Genomic DNA, 16,359 nt, shown 5'->3' on the forward strand with positions numbered 1-16,359 from the left:
CTTCCAGTACCGTGCCCCTTGCTTCAAGAGCTGGCGTCCAGATGCGTTCAAGGCTCGTCTCCGACTCGCTTCAGCCGGTCAAGCCATATTAGCTCCCTAGCCCCGGCGCAGCCCCATCATCTTGGCTTGATAGCTGCCCATGAAGCTGATTCAATTCCTTCTCGTCGCATCCGACCGGTGGCGCCTCCTCTTTCCCGGAAGAATTCTCCTCAGGCGCGTCGACGAGTGACCAAGACGAGGAGGAAGACACAGCTTCGCCAGTCGCTTGCTCAGCGCGGCTGATACCGTCGACCGTGTTGCGCCGCTTCAAGAGGCCAGGTGCGGCGGAGAAGAAGGGAAGGTTATATACATCTTCCCCTTGTCCGGGCTGGCGTTGCTCCGATCCACAATCGGTAGAAATCCCACTCGTCGTCGTCGTTGTTGTTGTTGTTGTCGTCGTCGTCGTCGTCGTTGCCATCTTCTCAGGACTATGGCAACGGTGTCCGCCACGGTCCGAGCCATCCGACAAAACAGCCGGGCTCAGCGACGCCTCCCTATCTCCACCTCCATCTCCATCACATGCCGACCGCGCCCGGCGGCTGCGGGTGCTCCACCGGACCAGCATGTGCTCGAGGGTCTTGATCTTGACCGGCTTGGAGAGGTAATCGTCCATGCCAGCGTGCTTGCACTTCTCCTGATCCCCCTGGATCGCGGACGCGGTCATGGCGACGATCGGCACGTCGCTGACGTAGGCCTTGTAGGAGAGGTGATGGCGCAGGCGGTGCGTGCACTTGTAGCCGTCGATGATGGGCATCTGCACGTCCATGAGGATGATGTCGGGCTTGGTCTTCTTGCCCTCCATGGCGGCGGCGAGGTAGTCGAGCGCTTCCTTGCCGTTCCACACGGCCGCGACCTGGAAGCCCAGCTTTTTGATGGTTCTGAGCGCGAACTGCTGGTTGATGTGGTTGTCTTCGACGACTAGGACGTGGATGTTAGCGCGCTCTGCGAGCGGAAGGAGCGCTTCCTCAGGCTTCGGGATCGCTACAGGGCTGCTGCTAGTCGACGAGGCCCTGGACGCCGGTTGAGCACTGTCTTCTAAGCTGGAAGGGGGCTCTTCCCTTAGAGCCATGCCAACGATGCTCTCGGTGGTATTGTAGGACAGATTTTTCCTGAACGGTGGCCGGTCGGGCAAAGGATTTGGCTGGTCCGGCCCTGCCGGCTGCCGCCACCGCGGTTTCTTGAAGGGGATCCAGAATGTCACCGTCGTGCCGACGCCTAATTTGGATACTAGCTCTATCCGCCCCTTCATCAGCTTGACGAGAGTCTTGGAGATGCTGAGTCCCAGTCCCGTGCCGCCAAATTTCCTTCCCGTGGACGCGTCGCCCTGGTAGAAAGGCTGGAAGAGGCGCCTCTGGACCTCCTCGCCGATACCAATGCCGGTATCCTGGACAGAAAACCTCACTTCGATGATGTCGGCGGTCTCTTTCTCTTTCGAGACTGAGAGCAACACCGAGCCCTGGCTCGTGAATTTAATACTGTTGGCGAGTAAGTTTGTCATGATCTGTCTCACGCGCCCCGGGTCGCCCATGACTCCGAGGTCGCTCTCGATGTCGGTTGCGATGGCCGAGCGGAAGGTGAGCTTCTTGCGCTCAGCAGCTGGGCTGAGCATCTTGCTCACGTCTCGGACAACTAGCGGGAGTGAGAATTGTACCTCCTCAATGTCCAAGCGCCCAGACTCGACCTTGGATATGTCCAGGATGTCATTGATGACGGTTAGAAGCGCGTTAGCAGATCGGTGGATGTTCTCGGCCAGTTCCTGTTGCTCCTGCCCGAGTCCGGCATCCAAGAGTAGCTCCGCCATACCGATGACGCCGCTGATCGGGGTGCGGATTTCGTGCGACATCTGCCACGGTTGTCAGCATAGCTGAGCTCACATTACATAGCTAGCGAGGCTGGGGCCTACATTTGCCAGGAATTGACTCTTCAGCCTGCTAGCCTCGTTTGCAGCGGCTTCATTGGCAACGAGCTGGCGCTTCTCCTGAACCTGGGTTTCGAGGTCCCGTTCACGGTTCTTGAGCTCGGTAACATCCATGATGAAGCCCACGACGCCCTCGATAACAGGCGGTTTGGCGCCCTTGTCACGAGTCTCCTTGCTGATAATCGGCTGGAAACGTGTGCGGTACCAGCGCCCATCTGTATCGCGTTAACCACTGCCACCATAGTCTCGATACTCGCGGCAGGATCACATACCCATCTCGTGCTCCTCCTCTTGTTCTTTGTGGATCCCTTCTGCTGTCCCGGAAAGTATTCCCTCAAGCGGTTCGAGAAAGGGGGGCATCGTCCCTTCAGGAAGCTGTGGGTTGAGCCTGTTGAACACGCTGTACACATTTTTGCCAATGTACCATCTGGCTTCATTGCTATCGCAGTGAGAATTCCAGATCAGTGCGCCCTCCAGCATCGTAACCTTGCGGCTACGATCGATGTTGAAGATGGTCATGTTTGAGAGAGCAATGACGCTGAGGAGCTGCTCTCGGGTTCTCCTTGTCTCCATCTGCGTCTTGATGTTCTCATGAATATCGGTGCAAGTCCCTAAGTAAAGTGAGCACATGGTTCTTCTCCGTCGTTGAGATCCTTCCCTACCGAACCACTTCTCAATCACACCGGTCTTCTTATTCCTCAAGGGGAGAGCTCTTCCCAGGAACCACCTCCATTCGCCATCGTTTGAACGGCAGCGGTACTCGGTCATGTATGGTTCGCCCGTGGCAAGGGCATGCTTCCATCTCCTCTCGCACTCGGGTAGGTCCTCCGGATGGAACGCGTTCTGCCATCCCCATCCCCGGGACTCTTCCTTTGACAAGCCGGTGTAGTTGTGCCATCTGCTGTTGAAGAAATCGTGACCGCCTTCTGGGGTTGCAGTCCAGACAAGCTGCGGCATCGTGTCGCATATCAATCTGAAACGCTCCTCATCGCCGGCCTTCATTTCCATGATCTCCTCGGTCATTCTCGTGACATCCCGGTAGGTCGTTATCCCGGCGAGGAACTCGCCCGTAACCTCGTCTCGGAGAGTGGCCCCTTCTACATCGAACACCAGCTGCTGGCCGGTAGCGTCGTGCATACCAATACGGCGGCATGCAAAGGGGGTCTCGGTGCGGATCAAGACCGACATAGGGTGCTCGCTCGGGTCGAGCTGCCTGCTGAAGTCTTCTGACCATACCACCCATGACGGGAGCAGGTTGAATCCATCTACCATGCCGTCGGGGTCAGTGTTTCGGTTGAAGAGACTGCGTGCAGCCCGGTTGGGAAACGTGACGCTTCCGTCCTTCCACATGGCGAGAATGGGCGTCTGGATCTTGTCGAGCAGCGCATCCTTCATGAGGGCGATCTTCTGTAGAACCGAGGGCGAGCGAGGTGCCAGCGGTAGTAGGGGAGGACCCAACCCCAGGCATGGCGGCGGACTCGAGGAGTGAGAGACGGCGGGGGTGCGAGACCGTCGCGACAATGGCGATGTGTCACTAGGCGGTATCGGGACTTTCGGCATGCCAATGGCATTCTTGCCGGTCAGATCGGGCAGGCTGGCAACTGAGGTTGACCTTGGGGGCGAAGATATTGTTGTTGGTGGACTGGAGTTCAGGAATGTGAGGGTGAAGAAGGTCAGACCATCTTCGGCCTGCCAAGGCGAGACGATCATCTGAGCACGCGTCCGTGATGCGGCCGGATCCAAGGATGCGCCGGAATCCAACATGCTTCTGCTAGCAAGTCCATGCGAAACCAGGACCTCGACGGCGATATCTGATGGCGGCTTGCGGCGGCTATTGTTGGCATTCGGGATTGGCACAGCGTCACTGCCATCGGGCAGGAGCTTTTCTCTGTTGTCCTGACGGGGCGTCCTGAGCCCGGCCTCCGCAGCAGCCTGGTCGAGGAAATCATGCCAGTCGACCCACACAGGGACGCCCTCTTGGACAAGGTCGACACCAATCTCGGACAACAGCCGGCCCCGGAGCTGGTCCATGACCGGTACCATCGAGTCGGCTTCCTGAACGGCATCGGGCATCAGCCCTAGCAGCTTGCCCATGGCCTCGTTGGCCAGCACCGCTGTTTTCTCGCCATCCAGGACGAGAACGGGCACGGGAAGGAACCGGATGACGGAGAAGGCGACCTGGCCGGGGTTGGTCGACGGCATCGGAAGACGGAGAGGGCGAGCTGCTGGGCGCAGTCGAGGGGTTCCCAACGGATCTAACGGCATGTTCGCGGGAAGCCCATCGCCGTCGTCTTTGTCGGGGTTGATGTTGTCGTCTACGAGGAGAGACTGACTGAAAAGAATGAAATGCATCCGGTCAGCGAGGCAGTGTTGTTTCAGGCCCGATTCTACGGGCGCATCTCGGGTCTGGCGGCATCCATTGCGTGAACTGTACGGAGTAACGGAGTAGGGGGTGGTGGATGGAGGACGGGAGTTAGTCGAGTGATTGCTCCGCAACCGCGACTCCAATGTTGCTATGGTCCGGGGTTGGTTGGGCCTAAGGGACAAACCGTATGTAATGTAACTACCTTCAACTACATGTACATGCAGCACACAGTAGAACGATGAGAAGTTATTAAAAGCTGCGAGTGTGAATGTCCAAGACGTCCAAGAGTCCGTTGACTCGAACCGGATTTCTGGTCATGAGGGGACCGGGGTGAGACGGCACGAAACCTGCTTGGAAGGAGCAAGACCGACTGCACGTGCTCTAGTCAGGGCCGACCGGCAGATACCCCAACAACCTGGAATTGAGAGGTTTTCAGGGTCCTCGTACATCCATGTAGGTACTTCCGTATGCCGCAATATGTACACGGTCTTCATGAATCAGTTACGGCATTCTTAGCCCGAACCCCTGGAGGTGCCCGCTACTGATAGTAATTTGTATATGCCAGCTGTTCATATGCATGCAAAGCGTTCCTGTAGATTATCCGGTCATGCCGGTCTCTGGCAGCCCGCAAATCTGCCAGCTGTCCAGCCGTCAAGAAGACGGTATGACGCGCTGGGGGCGATCGGAATTCTAAGAGCAAGGCGCTAGTCGCGCAGTGAGGTCATCTGCGAGTTGCATTTCTGCTTGGCTGGCAGATCTCCCTCTTCCGTAGCGGTGTGGCCCGGGCTTTTAACTCTAGAAGTGGGTCCGGGAATTCGACGGGAGTCTGGCCCCACAGCAGCCTGCAGCCTGCAGGGGCACTTGATCCAACAATCCGCAGCACCCCTCCTTCTGCAGTGTCTGGCAGTCTGCACACTCACACAGCGCCGCGTACTCCGTACAATCCGTACAGAACTTTACTACAAGCACTGCAGTTTGGATGGAAAGCGGTCATGGCATCAACAACAACCACCAAGTGTCTCATCAAAGGACGCCTCCGAGCTCCTCAGCAGATACCGGCGCCCGTCTCGTACACTCAGGCGCCCAGGATGAAGAGCGAAACACAGGTCCGCTCGTCCGGAAACAATCATGGTAAGCGTGCGCGGACGCCGTGTTGGTTCAGAAAGAAGACAGTCTGCTCTGGTTTGGTTTGCATGCTTACCAGCCGCATCCGTGCAGTTGTCATCTACGAGGTCGTCTCGTTGACCAAGCTGCCCCATCCCTTTGTGAATCCCGGTAGTATCTTGTCACAACGTACCTGAAGCGCCAAGCCGTCGCGAGTCATCAGCGTTCATGCCCCCTCGTCAATCTAATTCCTTTCATTCCGACCTTCGCAGGTGTTCGGACGAGCTGTCCCATCGGACCGGATGTTTTGCTCCCCAACCTGACGGCGACAGAGGGCCACCCTGACGGCACGTGGCTGCCCCGCTGGGTCAAGATATTTCGACCACCTCTGGCGACGATCTGGTGCTTCTTGCGCCGCCGCACCCAAGCGCTTGGCAAGTTGACAAAAACTATTGACGAACCTCATGCTTTCCATCTTTGATGCGGTAAGATGTACCCATACATACAAAGGCCTCGGGAGAAAAAAAAACGGGTTACCAAGCATCCCTCAGACATTTGTCACGACCACGACAAAATCACTTTTCCCGAAGTTCCTGGAGTGGCGCTCCTCCGCCACAACAGCTGCCGACGCAATGGTCCGGGGCTCCCATCCCCACCTTCGAACCCCGCAGCGCAAGGCCCCTCAAGTTTGCCATGGAACGGGACTGTGGGTGGCCGAGGGGAAGTCGGGCTCGATCGGGCCTGGCCATTCGCTCGGGTTAGTTTCCCCAAGACAGGTTCGACCCGGAAGGCGGTACCGGCAAACCACAAGCCCCAAGCCGCTGTGTCTCGGGGTATTCATTCAACGTCGCACCGTTAGAAACATGTAGGTACCAATGGCTCCTCACCTTCTCTCCACTTGCCGAACGGGACTTGGTCCTAGGGCTAGACCCCCGCAGCGCTTATGTACCGCATACTCGGACTTGATAATGCTCCCCCGGGTATCTCTCATATTATCGGTTTCACCCGCTTTTGGTACTGAGTGTTTGTGTGTCTTTATTATTGCTTGACTCGGGACATTGCATTGGCCCTCTCGCCATTATAGCCTCTCCACGTCTCCGCCATGCCCGCCATGCCCGCCGATACCGCCCCCGCCGAGGGCGCCCCGGTGCCATTCTTCATCAATGGCAAGGAAGTGCACCCTGAGAGGAGGTTCAAGGTGGTGTCTCCCGCGTCCGGCAAGGTCGTCCATGAGGCTGCCAGCGCGACCGAGGGAGACGTTCGCGCCGCTGTAGACGCCGCCGCGAATGCCTTCAAGACATGGAAGAAGTCGCTCCCTAGGGTGCGCCGTGACATCTTCCTGAAGAGCGCTGAGATCATGGAGAGGAGGAGGGACGAGCTAGCCCGGTACATCATGGACGAGACGAGCTGCACGCGCCAGTGGGCCGACTTCAACATCAGTACCGCCAAAGACCTCTTTGTCGACGTGGCTGGGAGAGTAGCCTCGCTGGAAGGGAGCATCCCAACCGTCGCAGATCCCAGCTGCGGCGCCATGGTTCTCAGGGAGCCTTATGGAGTGGTTCTTGCCATTGCCCCCTGGTGAGTCGCCATCGATGACCCATTGAGTCTAACCAGTTCCTCCGGTCTGACCCGGCTCTAGGAACGCCCCCTACATTCTCGGCGTCCGCTCTGTGTTATTCCCCATTGCCGCTGGCAACACCGCCATCCTGAAGGGATCTGAGTTGTCCCCGCGGGTGATGTGGGCCATCTGCTCCGTCCTCCACGAGGCAGGCCTACCCGACGGCGTCCTGAACCTGCTATTCCACGAGCCAGCAAATGCTGCCACCATTACGCAGGCGCTGATCGCCGATCCCGAGATCAAGAAGATCAACTTCACGGGAAGCACCATGGTCGGCCGCATTATCGGCAAGCTTGCTGGCGAGCACCTCAAGCCAGTGCTCCTCGAACTCGGCGGCAAGGCGCCGGCCATTGTGTGGCACGATGCGGACCTCGACAATGCGGCGGTACAGTGCGCTCTGGGATCGTTCCTCCACTCGGGTCAGATCTGCATGTCCACCGAGCGCATCCTCGTGCACAAGAAGGTCCGCGCCGAGTTCGAGAAGAAGCTGGTCGGGGCGATCGACAATATTTTTGGCGCTCAACACGACGCTCCCGTTCTGATCAACAGCGTGGGCGTCACGAAAAACAAGAAGCTACTCGCCGACGCCCTCAGCAAGGGCGCCTCCCTGGTCTACGGCGATCCCAACGCCCACGAGGCCGCCCCGACGCAGATGCGGCCCGTTGTCATCAGCGGCATCACGACCGAGATGGACATCTACAAGACGGAGAGCTTCGGGCCGACGGTATCGCTGTACGAGATCGAGACGGAGGAGGAGGCGCTGCGGATCGCCAACGACACCGAGTACGGCCTCACGTCAGCCGTGTTCACCGAGGACCTGCGCACGGGTTTACGCTTTGCCAGGGAGATCGAGACGGGGGCCGTGCACATTAATAACATGACTGTTCACGATGAGACCGCTCTGCCGCATGGCGGTGCCAAGGCGTCCGGCTATGGCCGGTTCAATGCTGCGCAAGGGTTGGCGGAATGGGTCAGGACGAAGACTATCACGTACAAGTATTAGCCTTGTCGGGTAATGAGTGGCTGCGTGAGCGTTGTATAGTTCTATACCACAGCAATACCATTTGCTTCATTCTTTGCTGCCGGTAAAAGGCAGTCAAAACTGACCATCACCAAGAGCCCCGTTTTCTTCACTCGTCCTGCGGAACAGCGATCTCCTTGCCCCCTGAGACGAACCTGCAACCAGCCACCACGAACCTCTTCCAGACCTCATACTCATCGTCATCCCGCGGCGCATACACCATGATGTAGCTCCACGGCATCATCTTAGGCACTCCGCTCAGAGGGTGTCTCTCTGCCCTGCACACGAAGAAAACAGATTCGCATCAGTCTCACAGGTTTTCATCGTATTATTGGACACCAAGCAAAAGAAAAAACGGGGGAAACTCACCATCCCTTCGCAACCGCCTCCTCCGCATCCACCAAGCTCACAGTCACATGCGAGCTGCCCTCCCCATGGACATGCACAATCTCACGCTTCGCCATGCCCATGTACTCAGGCACCTTCTTCACCACCTCCTCCCCAAGGAAGATCGCCTCGCTCCCGACCCCTTCCAGCTTCGACGGTCCCCCCCTCAGGACACCAGCATTCGCCCCCGCGAGGGCAGCCACAAACCTCCGCATGCGCTCGACCATCTCGCCGGACGCTTGCATCGACGTCTGCCGCTGCGGCGCAACGATCGGGAACCCGGGCACCGAGGGGCGGTCGCCCCTCCGCTGCGGTAATAAGCTACCTCCACCACCATCACCATCACCCACATCCCCACCAAAGAAAGAGGCCCGCCCGTACAGCTGGACAACATCCTCTTCGCGCGGGGCGGAGCGCTTGTAAGGCGGCGGCACGGCGCGCCGGTCTGAGGCGCCGAAAGCGAGCAGGCTGAGTGGGTACTGCATGAGGAAGCCGAAGAAGTTGTAGGGCACGCCGCCCGGGCCGAGGGACAGGTAGGTTCGGTAGGAGTGCAGCATGGATGGGAGGAGGGCGAAGATGGTCGGGGGTGCGAGGAGGAGGGCGATTGTGAGGGGTTGGGAGAGAGGTGGTATGTTCCTTGAGGGGAGGAAGCGGTTGAGGGTTTCTGTTAGGGAGTGAATGATTGATGACATCTTGATGGAAAACTTTTGAATTGTGATTTGGATTGGGGAGTTGTGATGAGGACAAGTTTTGATGGCTGAAATGAAGTGAAGCTTGGAGGTTCGCGGTTGATAGCGGGGTTATGTAAGACGGAGAGAGAGACTGAAAGGATTCCGGGTCGAATGATCAATGGCGTATCTATCGGAACCTCAGCCCACCTATATGCACGTTGATTCGGCCAGGCGCAGGCAAGGCGTTTGAATGTGACGCTTTACACCATGTCCAGCCGAGGTTGAGTTGATTGACTAGCAGACAGGCACCCAGCTGAGTTGAAATCGCTTCCGCTTCCGCTTCCTTCTCGCGGAGATCGGAACAGTACGGTACCGAGACCGACGGGGACAACACAATCCGGAAATCACCGAAATGGACATTCAACTTAATACCTTATCTCAGCCGTAACGAATTGGAAGACCCTAATTTCAGCAATGCGATGGTTGAATTCAGGACGTGATGAAAGCCAGACCAACGTGCCTCTTTCGTTGAACCAGTATAAGTATGCTGGAGCCATGACCTAACAAACAGCAGGTATCACACATCTAGACAGCCCAACCCGGTTCTATCTCGTTTTTCGGAACTGCCGGGCCCGCAGCTTCAGAAGAAAACCATTACCTTAGAAGAGAATAATATACACAAATCTCAAAAACAACACCTCCCCCAATCACAATCCCCGCTAGATCCCCGGATGACCGATGACGCCCCTCAAAGCTCCGGCTTGGGCGCGAAGCCGAGCCTCGGCCCTTCCAGGTCAAAGACAGTGAACTGCGCCTTGAGGAAGACGTCGCCATAGATGGCAAAAGGCAGGCCGGCCATGCTCTGGATGCCGCCGTAGCAGATGGTGGCCGTGTCGAACGAGTCGGTGTCGGCAGGCGCAAAGTTGATCAGCTCGCCTGGCACGACCGCCTTGTAGCTGCCGATGTGCAGCGTCAGGTCGGGCAGCGTGGCGTTGCAGGGGAACACCCAGCCGCCGATCTGGGCCGAAGACTTGGCCTGGGGCACCCTGCGGTAGTAGGCGTTGGCGATGGCGGACGGCAGCATGAGCAGCGTCGTGCCCGTGTCGGCGATGGCCGAGTGGCCGACGGGCACGAGCATGGACGCGTTGCTGCCGCTGCCGATGGAGAAGCCCGAGGCCTGGAACTGCCAGAAGCCGTCGGTCGAGTTGACGTCCACGAACGAGAGCGGGCCCGTGAACTCGGTCTCGTCGATGAAGCCGAAGTTGTAGTTGCCGGCTGGAAAGCTTCGTCAGAGAGACAAGAGTCTACCATAAAAAGAAAAATAGAAAATAAAACAGAAACTTACGCTCGGCCTTCTTCAAGTTCGCAGTGAACAGAGGCGACTCCAGCGACTCCAGCGCGTTGGAAATGAACGTCTTCTGCTTGGTCGGGCTGACCGTGTTGATCGAGTCGAAGGCGAGGCCGAGAAGGCCAGAGGACGCGGCGTCACTCGTGAAGGAGGACGACACGCTCGTGGCAGACTCGACGGCCTGGTTGAACACGTTGACGCCACCGACGCTGACCGTGTCGAGGTACACGTTGCCGGCCGAGCGGCTGCCGTCGCCGTACTGGATCGACCAGGTGTGGTTGGAGAGCTTCTGGGCGGTCGAGCTGTCCTCGATGCGGTACAGCGTCTGGCCGTTCTGCTGCCGGCTCGGCGTCTCCGTGCTAAACACCCACAGGTCGGACGAGCCGGTGTCAAAGTTGAGCATCAGGGTCTGCGGCGGGGTGCCGATCTCGACGGGCGCCAGATACTCAACGTCGAAGAGCTGCGGGGTGGCAGACACCTCGCCTGGGGGAGTGTCAGCATGTTGAATCGCGGCATACGCGATGAATCAAGCAACGCACCCTGGTCATCCGTCTCGTTCGTGTAGGGCTTCCCAGAGTTGTGGGCGCTTGCGCTTAGACCGCCTACTTTCCCAGTGGGCAGGTCGATGCCCAAATCCTGCAGGATGCCCTTGAGAACCTCGACGAGCTCCGGAGGCATTTCAATGTTGTACTTCCGGCAGACCTTGGCCAGAGCCCTCGGGCCCTTGGCGTGCTGCTTGAAGTGGGTGTTGTAAATCTGGGGCAGCTTGATCCTGGACCCTCCGACATTTCGAGGCTTGATGTCGGACGGGTCGACCTTGACGACGCGCGGGGCACCGGCAACCAGTGCCGGGGCAAAGAGTGAAGCCGCGAAGGCAGCCGCAGTGAACTTCATGTTGCCGGTGAATTGAGAACGCGCTGGTGAACTCCGGGGCGGTGAATGAATGGAAAAGAGGTAACAGGAAGGAGTGGATGCGGTCGGTTGAGAGGAACTACGAGGGAGAGACAACTCTCTCTCTCACACACTCTTGAGGATAAGTGGTGAACTTAAAAAAGAGAGGCTGGCGTGCAAAAAGCAGTTTTGCAAGACCGGAATGAAAGAGCAAAAAAGTACCAACAGGGTGCGGCCTCCCACAGTTCATGCGATCATATCTGATTTCATGGGAGCCACACTGAGTCAGGGGAAAGAATGTTGCCTCCCCGCCGATCGGTTAGGGCCGTTCATCGCATCACAACTTACACAAAGTCAATCTACACCAGACGGGTACAACCACTGAACAGCCGTCAGGAAGCGCTTGGCACGGGAAACATCCATGATGCTATCAAATCCCAAGCCGCGCTCGGGAAGACCAGCCCGGCGCGGGAGAGCCGTCAAAGGCTCTTCTTGGCAATTGGAAACAATGAGGCATGCAAGCGATCGCCAGTGATTCGAAACACCGACGGTGGAGCGTTCCAGGGCTGTCCTTGGACATCTCAATCTCCCATTCCGGGGCGGTAGACCCCTGATTCGTGCAGCGAAAGACAAACGCAGCAAGCCGAACTGCTGTTGTGCACCGTTTGGTTGGCGATGGGATGATTGGGATGTGATCTGTGGGGACGCAAGTCGTCTTTTCGATCGACCAACCGCTGGGAGGCGCAGGAGGAAAGCTTGTTCATTCTGAAACGGCAGCCATCCGGACCAAATTCCTCGCTTGCGGCGTGCTAGGCAATGGCAAGGGGTAGAGTGCCGGGCTCCGGGGATTCCGGGTTTTCGGCATCGGGTTGTGGAGAGCAGCGGGCGCCGACTCTGGGCTTGGCCCAAAAGATATAAAAACGTAAGGGAGTCCAGAGGTCGATCATGCCAACATTGAAGGACAAGCGAGCGAACACGTTGGTGGTTTGTGTTCCACATTCACAAGCTATTCCTGACTTAACGGTGACGATGAAATGATTTGTTCGATATCGGGAAACCTCAATTATGCGCTGATTCGAGCAGGCTGCTGTGCTACGGATACAACAAAGGCAATGTTTGATTAGTCATTGTTCCAGCGTTCCACGCCCTACTGGACCGTTCCTGCCACGCAAGCGGGCAATTCGCCCCGTGACGCGGCGACGGTGCAGCCTGGTTTTGTCGATTTCTAACGACAACAACCTTCCTGTCTTTGGCGTTCGAGGTGCTTCTTTCTGGGGCTTTTCTTTTGTTTCTAGGAGAACCGTGTGGTTGCTCTGCATGTTGTGTTTCCATATTTCAAGTCGGGTCTCGGCTGGTTGCATGTTTGCTCTCACCCGCCTGGTGTCTCAAGGAACTTGACGCAGAGACACCGATTCAGAAAGACAGTGCATACAGCAAGGCTGCAGCGCTGGAACTCCCAACCCCACACGTACAATGGCGATGGCACGAGAGATCGACCCGGTCTTCTATTCTTTTACTCACCTCAAGCACTTCCCCCGCCAAGATGAAGCGCTGCACCACCTTAAGAAGATTGCTTCCCTAGTGAAGCCGCTCATGCGAGCCCGAGGCTGGAAGGTGCGGACGCTTTCCGAGATGTATCCAGAACAGGCCAACCTGCTCGGATTGAACGTCGACAAGGGCCACCAGATCCTGATCCGCCTCCGCGAGCCGTTTGACCGCAGCCAGTTTCTTCCGTTTGAGAAGATGGTCGACACGATGCTGCATGAGCTGTCTCACATCGTCCACGGGCCGCACGACCACAAGTTCAACGCCCTGTGGAACCAGCTGCGCGAGGAGCTCGAGGGCCTGATGACGAGGGGCTACACCGGCGAAGGTTTCTTGGGCAAGGGCCAGCGCCTCGGCGGTCGAAATATCCCATACCACGAAGCCCTCCGGTTGGCCCGCGCGGAGGCCGAAAGGCGTAGGCCCCAGCCGACGGCGTTCGGAGGGTATAGATTGGGTGGTACCGCACCGCGGCCCGGTGAAGACTTGCGCTCCGCCATCCTGGAGTCTATCGAGCGGCGGCGGAACACAAGCGAGCTCGGCTGCGCCAACAACAACCGCAACGAGCGCGAGATTCAAGCCATCTCTCAGACTTGGACGAGAAACGGGTTCCGGACGCAAGCAGAGGAGGACGCCGCCAACGAAGCGGCCATCGCGCAGGCCTTGTGGGAGCTCGTCCAGGAAGACGAGAAGCGCAAGTATGGCAACTCGTACCTACTCCCAGCGCCCAGAAGCCGTTTGGCAACGGCGGCGCCGCCTTTCTTCAGGACCTGGATCCCCGCCGTGGTGCTGACTTCGTTAGGAATGCCGAACGTCCCCCGCCTATTCCGACTGCCACACGGCCACCCGCGCGACCGAAGTCTCCCGAGAGAAGAGATTTCTGGGCATGTGGACTCTGCACGCTGCACAATCCGCTACATGCGAGCGCTTGCGATGCCTGTGGAACGCGGCGCCCCTCGGAGCCATTCCGGACCGGTCCAAGGTAGGGCAAGCTGAAGACGTCAGGTAGTTCTGTCGCATGAGACTGTCCTAACTGTGCATATGCAGAGAGGCAATAGATCTCACTGAGAGCCCACCGAAGAAGAAGCCAAAACCTGCGGCCGCGTCTGCAAGAACGGTGGCACCACCGCCAATACCGCCGCGACCAGCGACTTGGCGGTGCTCATTCTGCAGCAATGTGATGGAGAGTCAGTGGTGGACATGCTCGCTGTGTGGCAAGATGAAGGAGAGCTCATGATTGCTTACGAATTGATCACTTAGGATTACTATGTTGATAGATGACCTAGATACCAACGAAGCCTTTGACGCTGAATCTGTTCCATTTCATGCGTGTAAAGTCTCAGCCTCTGCTGTTATTCAAGCTGTGATTGATTGTCCGTAACCAACCCCTAAACCGTAACCCCAGCAACAGAAATGCGACCCCACCGTAACGTATCGATACGCCAGAATTCCCGATGACGACGGCAGCACCGCGACTCGGATAAGATAGACATGGCCAGCCGCGCTGCTGTTCAATTTGCGACCTGCAGGAATGTTCTCTTGGTCTCTTGGTAATTCGTTTCCTTAGACAGCATATTCTCTGTATCCTTAAACCATACTGCCATGATCAGACTTCTTCCGTCTCCAATAAATCCTACTACTAGTACTTACTAGTAGTTTCGCCCAATTCTGCCCCGCGCCTTCGAAGCAAGGCGACGTGCTAGCAGGAGCACCCGCCTAGAACCTAAGCATACCACCACCCGGTCAATTCAATATTCCTATTCTCGGTATAGCATAAGCTAGCAACGGGCAACGAGTCTACCACAATGCTTCGCCGGCCCCCAACCGTCCTCTCCCTCACGCCCGAGGACATAGCCGACTACGAAGACCGCGCGGCCGACCGCGCTCGCGCCGCCGAGCTCGAAGCCCGCCGTGACGCCCTTTCCGCCGTCCACGCCGCGAGAAGGGCGGCCGTCGCTGCCGCCACAACGCCCGTCACAAGCGGCGGGAATCACCACCCTAATGACGACGTTGGCATGCGGGGCGGCTTCCCGGCGATGGGGAGGAGGAGGATGCCCAGCAGTCCCCCAGAGCACCAATTCAGCGACGACGATGAAGACGACGACGCTCTGCTCCAGCACGACGAAGATGACGACGAGGAGGTGGAAGAAGCAGAGACGTCGTATTATGCGCGCGCCCAGGCGCAGGCCGCGAGGGTGGTCAGTTTCGGGCGGGGACCTCTGCCGGGCCATTCACACCACCATCATCACCAATATGCCTCTTCAGAAGAAGGGGAGGAAGAAGAAGAAGATGGTGACGAGGATGACGACGGCATGGACGTGGACACATCACCCCAGCGCCACCCCCACCCCCGCCAGCGTTACCAACGCCAACACCACCACCAACACCATCGCCCCGCCCCCGACCCCGTCCCAATAACAGCAAACCCAACCCAGCCCCACACTCTAATACCACCAGCAGCAGCAGCAGCAGCATCATCCGCAATAGCAGAAACACCCACCAACAACCCGCGCGAGACACGGCAACCACCACCAGCGCCACACCACGGGCAGCAGCAGCAGCAGCGACGGCGGACAACACGCGAGAGGACAGCCGAGCGCGAGACGCGGCTGCGCGCCGGGGCCGGAACCCTGCAGCCACCACAGCGGGCAGTGTCGTCATCGACTACTACTACTACCGGGGTGGGTGGTGGACAAGGAGGAGGAACGGCAAGGGGTACTATTACTACTACTGCAGCGACGGCGGCGGCGGCGGTGACGCCCGAGGCGAGGGTACAGCGGAGTCGGGACGAGCGGATCGGGGTCGCTGCGCCGCGGAGGGGGCGGTCGCATCAGCTATGATTTTCTTTGCCCCCTCCAACAAGTCCAAGTCTTTGCTGCAAGGGGTGGGTGGATGGGTGTCGTGGTTTGGGGGATTACTATACTCGGTTCAGGTGGGAAGTGATGGGCGGGGGAGTGGGGAGAAGACTCTGTACGAGTTCAGTGAGTCTGCTTTAGCTGTATGATTAAAGATGGGCATCGCACTAGACGGGCATTGTCTTAAGGTATAGACTAGATATCATGTCAGGAGAAGCAAGCAGGCAAGTGTTTGAGCGAGCATACGCTGTATCATCATGGCAAGATCATGGCTGGAAAGAGGTAATCTGAGAGACACACGGAGGGAATTAATTAACTGTCCCCCGGGGGCAACGAATACCAGCGTATATTAATCCAGATACACACTCAGCCAAAGATTGTGCTGCGTGTCCCATAACCGGGTATCATTGTTCTCTTTAAGGTATCAAGAAGGCGACTATAAAACTGCTCCGCTCCGCTCTCACCGAGTAGCGCGCCACCGACTTGTACCTATCACTCCCCTCCTCGTCGGTTCAGTGTGCTGTGCTAGTGACAAGCCACCACCTAGAATAGCCGGATCATGCCTAGAAGGCCCAAAAGCAGAGCCATCCATCCATCCAC

At 57.9% G+C, this 16,359-nt stretch overlaps 7 protein-coding genes across 7 annotated transcripts; 3 read left to right on the forward strand and 4 right to left on the reverse strand.

Moving 5' to 3' along the window:
- Window positions 1-88: 88 nt before the first annotated feature.
- On the reverse strand, window positions 89-4,222 carry B0T15DRAFT_386151 (uncharacterized protein; the record flags this gene model as incomplete). The annotated part of the gene is made up of 4 exons (XM_062864310.1): window positions 89-1,882; window positions 1,943-2,172; window positions 2,230-2,568; window positions 2,620-4,222. 4 exons carry the CDS (start codon window positions 4,220-4,222, stop codon window positions 89-91), a joined length of 3,966 nt encoding a protein of 1,321 aa, XP_062726378.1.
- Window positions 4,223-6,412: 2,190 nt separating this feature from the next.
- B0T15DRAFT_43308 (aldehyde dehydrogenase domain-containing protein) lies at window positions 6,413-8,239 on the forward strand. Its single transcript, XM_062865761.1, has 2 exons — window positions 6,413-7,004; window positions 7,066-8,239. Exons 1-2 carry the CDS (start codon window positions 6,529-6,531, stop codon window positions 8,045-8,047), a joined length of 1,458 nt encoding a protein of 485 aa, XP_062726379.1. The 5' UTR covers window positions 6,413-6,528; the 3' UTR covers window positions 8,048-8,239.
- On the reverse strand, window positions 8,046-9,507 carry B0T15DRAFT_43424 (uncharacterized protein). Its single transcript, XM_062865795.1, has 2 exons — window positions 8,435-9,507; window positions 8,046-8,343 (listed from the first exon to the last, which is right to left on the reverse strand). The coding sequence occupies exons 1-2, from the start codon at window positions 9,142-9,144 to the stop codon at window positions 8,175-8,177; spliced, it is 879 nt and encodes a 292-aa protein (XP_062726380.1). The 5' UTR covers window positions 9,145-9,507; the 3' UTR covers window positions 8,046-8,174.
- A 364-nt stretch (window positions 9,508-9,871) lies between these two features.
- Window positions 9,872-11,365, reverse strand: B0T15DRAFT_507258 (aspartic peptidase domain-containing protein; the record flags this gene model as incomplete). Its single annotated transcript, XM_062867635.1, has 3 exons — window positions 9,872-10,398; window positions 10,469-10,954; window positions 11,011-11,365. The coding sequence occupies 3 exons, from the start codon at window positions 11,363-11,365 to the stop codon at window positions 9,872-9,874; spliced, it is 1,368 nt and encodes a 455-aa protein (XP_062726381.1).
- A 175-nt stretch (window positions 11,366-11,540) lies between these two features.
- Window positions 11,541-12,598, reverse strand: B0T15DRAFT_43241 (uncharacterized protein). Its single transcript, XM_062865753.1, has one exon. It carries the CDS (start codon window positions 12,359-12,361, stop codon window positions 11,717-11,719), a length of 645 nt encoding a protein of 214 aa, XP_062726382.1. The 5' UTR covers window positions 12,362-12,598; the 3' UTR covers window positions 11,541-11,716.
- On the forward strand, window positions 12,599-14,253 carry B0T15DRAFT_43361 (WLM domain-containing protein). Its single transcript, XM_062865780.1, has 3 exons — window positions 12,599-13,602; window positions 13,707-13,886; window positions 13,952-14,253. Exons 1-3 carry the CDS (start codon window positions 12,836-12,838, stop codon window positions 14,139-14,141), a joined length of 1,137 nt encoding a protein of 378 aa, XP_062726383.1. The 5' UTR covers window positions 12,599-12,835; the 3' UTR covers window positions 14,142-14,253.
- A 7-nt stretch (window positions 14,254-14,260) lies between these two features.
- B0T15DRAFT_518925 (uncharacterized protein) lies at window positions 14,261-16,118 on the forward strand. The gene has a single exon (XM_062868400.1). It carries the CDS (start codon window positions 14,710-14,712, stop codon window positions 15,742-15,744), a length of 1,035 nt encoding a protein of 344 aa, XP_062726384.1. The 5' UTR covers window positions 14,261-14,709; the 3' UTR covers window positions 15,745-16,118.
- Window positions 16,119-16,359: the final 241 nt, after the last annotated feature.

This window comes from Chaetomium strumarium (assembly GCF_033439665.1).
Source record: "Chaetomium strumarium strain CBS 333.67 chromosome Unknown B0T15scaffold_1, whole genome shotgun sequence".
NCBI lineage: Eukaryota > Fungi > Ascomycota > Sordariomycetes > Sordariales > Chaetomiaceae > Chaetomium > Chaetomium strumarium.